The sequence below is a fragment of the Glossina fuscipes genome, unplaced genomic scaffold (genome assembly GCF_014805625.2).
Source record: "Glossina fuscipes isolate IAEA_lab_2018 unplaced genomic scaffold, Yale_Gfus_2 60119, whole genome shotgun sequence".
In the NCBI taxonomy this organism is placed as follows: domain Eukaryota; kingdom Metazoa; phylum Arthropoda; class Insecta; order Diptera; family Glossinidae; genus Glossina; species Glossina fuscipes.
The window spans coordinates 1-3,642 of NW_024002632.1; the positions used below are offsets into that span (position 1 = coordinate 1).

The window sequence follows — 3,642 nt, forward strand, 5'->3', positions numbered from 1 at the left end:
TCTTTCCATGAAATACCGACTATAATACATTCTGAATTAACGGTAATTAGCAAGCCAAAAAGAAATACAGTTAACTTGACAAATTTATGCAATGATCCGGAAAAAGTGCAGACATTGCAGGATCCACGTAACATTGAAGATCATTTTGATAATAATGTAGAGGGAGTTAGCTATGCTGAGCACCGCTGCGTAAGGTTTGACGAAGCCGTGGCCGTGTGCAATGCCGCCAGGCAGAATTCCGGCTCTGCGCGTACCGATCATGCCATCGATTCCGTTATAGCTGATTTAGCAGCAGAGGCCGCAAAGGAATTGGAGCAAGAAGGGCGGGAAAAATGTAAAAAAATAAACTGTAAGCCACCAGAGATGAGAGACTTGAAAAGTGGTTTAACCCTAAAGGGCTGTTCTTTAGAAGCACAAAGCCTTCTGATGGTTACCGGAGGAAAAATGCCATCCTCTTGCGAACCGAGAAATCTTAACGAAATGTTCTACTACCCTTCAGAATCTGTTTCAACGAATGAAGATCACCATGACTCTTTGTCGTCCGTAAACGAGGAGCAAAGAAAAATTATTGAAAAACTTTTCGAGACACGAAGCACTCAAGCCAATCTCTCCATAATGCGTAAATATTTTATCAGATGGACGCATTTTAAAACTATCGAGAAAATCGAACGTGAAAATGTTGGCGATTGCCGCTTAGATCGCGTCGGGAAAATTAACATATTTCTGGATAAGGTGCGTTTTGAAAAAGATCGCCTGAATAAGTTACAGAAAACTGCAACAGCGGATGGACTTGCAGAGGAAAATGTAGTCAATAGCAAGAAAGATATCGCCTCGAATGTGATAAAGGCTAAAAAATATCAAAACAAGTCAGTGCATCGTGAAAATAGATTGGAAATAATTACTTGGTACTGTTGTTGTTTTTTTACTTTTTTATAGGATTAAGGTTCAGCAGGATATAATTGATTTACAGCGTGTAAAATTGGAACGCCAGGAACGAATTATAATGGAATTGAAATTGGGAAAGTTGTCGGAGGAAACGAAAGAGGCCAGACAAGAGCTTAAGGAAGATTTAAAAACTGCTATACGTTCCGGCGATCCCAAGTTGAAAGCGAAGGCAAAAACTTTGCAATTGATAGGCAATTTGAAGGACCGGAACGATGACGATAGATTTGGACGATTGGAAGGGAAAGCCTTGGAGCCAGCTTTCCTTAGGAATATGCAAGAGAGAGCCTTAGCCAGAAGTATAAGACAGGAACAAGCTCGACAAAGGCGTTTGAAAATTGAAGCTGAGAAGGAGGCACAAAAACTAGCTCTGGAAGAAGCTAAAGTAAATAAATATTAAAATATCATTTTTGATTATCATCCTTCCAATAGCGAATAAAACTTCCCCCCCCCTATTTTTTTCTCTTAAGCGGTTAGAAGATGAGGAAACTAAACGCTTACGCGTGGAAACTTGGAATGAGAAACGTCGTCAAGAGCGAATGGCGAAGATACTTAAAGAACGTGAGAGACAGAGGGCTGCTGATAATATGAAAAAAGCTCAGGAATTTTGTAGACGTTTACTTTTATCACGTATCGGAATGGAAGGATTTAAACGGCTGCTGGAACGTAGACGTGAAAAATTTCGCAAATATCAAGAGCTTCGACTTAAATTAAATAAGAAACGATATTTACAAGCTTGGTTTACGGTTTATTGCATAGCTAAGGCTAGACGAGATAAAAAGGCTGATGACTTTTACGAATGCATTTTGAAAAGACGAATAATGAACTGGTGGTGTTGTTATGTGGAAATGGAACGCAGTAAAGTCAATGTCGCAGTAGATTGGTATGATTTCAAGTTAGTTGAAGGCGTGTTTCGTAAATGGTGGGCCCATGCCAAACGTATGCGGATAATAGAAGAAAGCAAAATGAAACAAGCCTGTTCGCATCATGAATGGTAAGCGTTTAATTTGTTATTTGGACAAGGCTCTAAAGGATTTGCTTTTACTTCAGGCAATTGAAATGGAAGGTTTTAGATTGTTGGCGCCGTTTGAAGCAAATGTTACAACTGGAGAGAGAGACCGAAGAAAGACGTCAAAAATGGCGTATGAAAATTTGGGAACTTATTCCCGATTATACTCCGGCAAAGGATGACTTGGAATTCATATGAAATATTTATGTAAATATAAACGAAAATAGTCGCAGCCAAGTCATTCTCAATAAAGGATAAAAAAAACGATTATGCAAACAAGAATTAAAACGTTCTCTTATATAGCTTGCAGTTCACATAATTAAGAAAAAAAAAAAAACTCGATTCCTTAAATGTTGCAATCACTTTGGATCATTGCATAAGTGTTTTCTTTTTTTTTTTTCATCTTATTTGCAAAATGTGAATGTTTAATTAATTAGAAAACAACAATAGCTGATAAGCCTCTGAGGAGAGAGATTGTGTATACCATAGTAAAAGTTTTAAAGCTAAGCCGTTCAGAAATGCATTAACATCTTCGTCCCAAAGAAGATTTCTTAAGCTGCTCTATCTTTTTTATTATTTTTGCTAACTTTTTTACTGTTCGCTGACGCTGCTTCCAATTCGATTGGCGCTGGCTTTACAAATGGTATCTCCTCGCGATAAATTTCGGGCATGTATTTCTTTAAAGGTTCAGGAACTGTAACGCCAGTTTCGGTTTGATGATTTTCCAGAATGGCGCAAATAACACGGGTGGTGGCACACATGGTAGCGTTCAACATGTGAACATAATCGACGGAAGCATTCATTTTCTTGGTTTGCCCGTAACGCACCAGAAGGCGTCGCGCCTGATAATCTAAACAATTCGAGCAAGAGACTAATTCGCGGAACGCTCCACTCCCGGGAAACCATGCTTCTAAATCTAGCTTTTTAGCTGCAGCGTGATTAAGAGCCCCTGAGACAATGTTTACAATACGATATGGAATGCCGAGAGATTGGCAAAAATCTTCTGCATTGCCGATCATTTCACCCATCATTTCCCAAGATTTGTTGTCATGAGGAGATGTTAAAACAAATTGCTCCACTTTTTCGAACTGGTGAACCCGGAATATGCCACGAGTATCGCGACCATGAGAACCGACTTCTTGACGAAAGCAAGTGGATAAGCCGGCATATTTAATGGGTAATGCCGACTCGGATAGCCATTCGTCACGATGATAAGCAGCTATCGGCTGCTCAGAAGTCGCTATCAAATATTTCTCATCACTTGATCCCTCCTCGGCTCGTTCGCTTCCTTTACCAACAACCTTATAAAGCTCTTCATCGAATTGAGATAATTGAGCCACCTCTTGCATTACTTCTTTGCGCATAAAGAAAGGGGTATATAAAGGCGTGTAGTTTTTCGCATATAACATATGTAAAGCATGCTGTATAAGAGCCTGTTCTAAGAATACAGCTGGGCCAGTTAAAAAGTACCCCCGTCCCCCGGAAACAACGGCGCCCTTATCACCATTCATTCCATCAATCATAACGATCAGATCTACATGCGAATACTTGGCTTGTTTCTCACAATTGCTATACATACGTTCCACTTTATTTTCATCTTCATCATTAGACACCGGTACTGATTCATGCAAATGATTGCCCACTTCCCGCAAGGCTAGATTACGTTTCTCTTCGTTTGCTTGCAATAGGCT

General features: G+C 39.7%; 2 protein-coding genes across 2 annotated transcripts; one reads left to right on the plus strand and one right to left on the minus strand.

Annotated features, from left to right (window-relative positions):
- Positions 1-3: 3 nt before the first annotated feature.
- On the plus strand, positions 4-2,197 carry LOC119643299 (coiled-coil domain-containing protein 191-like; the record flags this gene model as incomplete). The annotated part of the gene is made up of 4 exons (XM_038042643.1): positions 4-866; positions 937-1,327; positions 1,413-1,936; positions 1,993-2,197. Coding segments are annotated over 4 exons (1,935 nt in total), but the record flags the coding sequence as incomplete, so codon positions are not given.
- Positions 2,198-2,297: 100 nt separating this feature from the next.
- LOC119643298 (serine--tRNA ligase, cytoplasmic-like) lies at positions 2,298-3,639 on the minus strand (the record flags this gene model as incomplete). The annotated part of the gene is made up of 1 exon (XM_038042642.1): positions 2,298-3,639. A coding segment is annotated over one exon (1,137 nt), but the record flags the coding sequence as incomplete, so codon positions are not given.
- Positions 3,640-3,642: the final 3 nt, after the last annotated feature.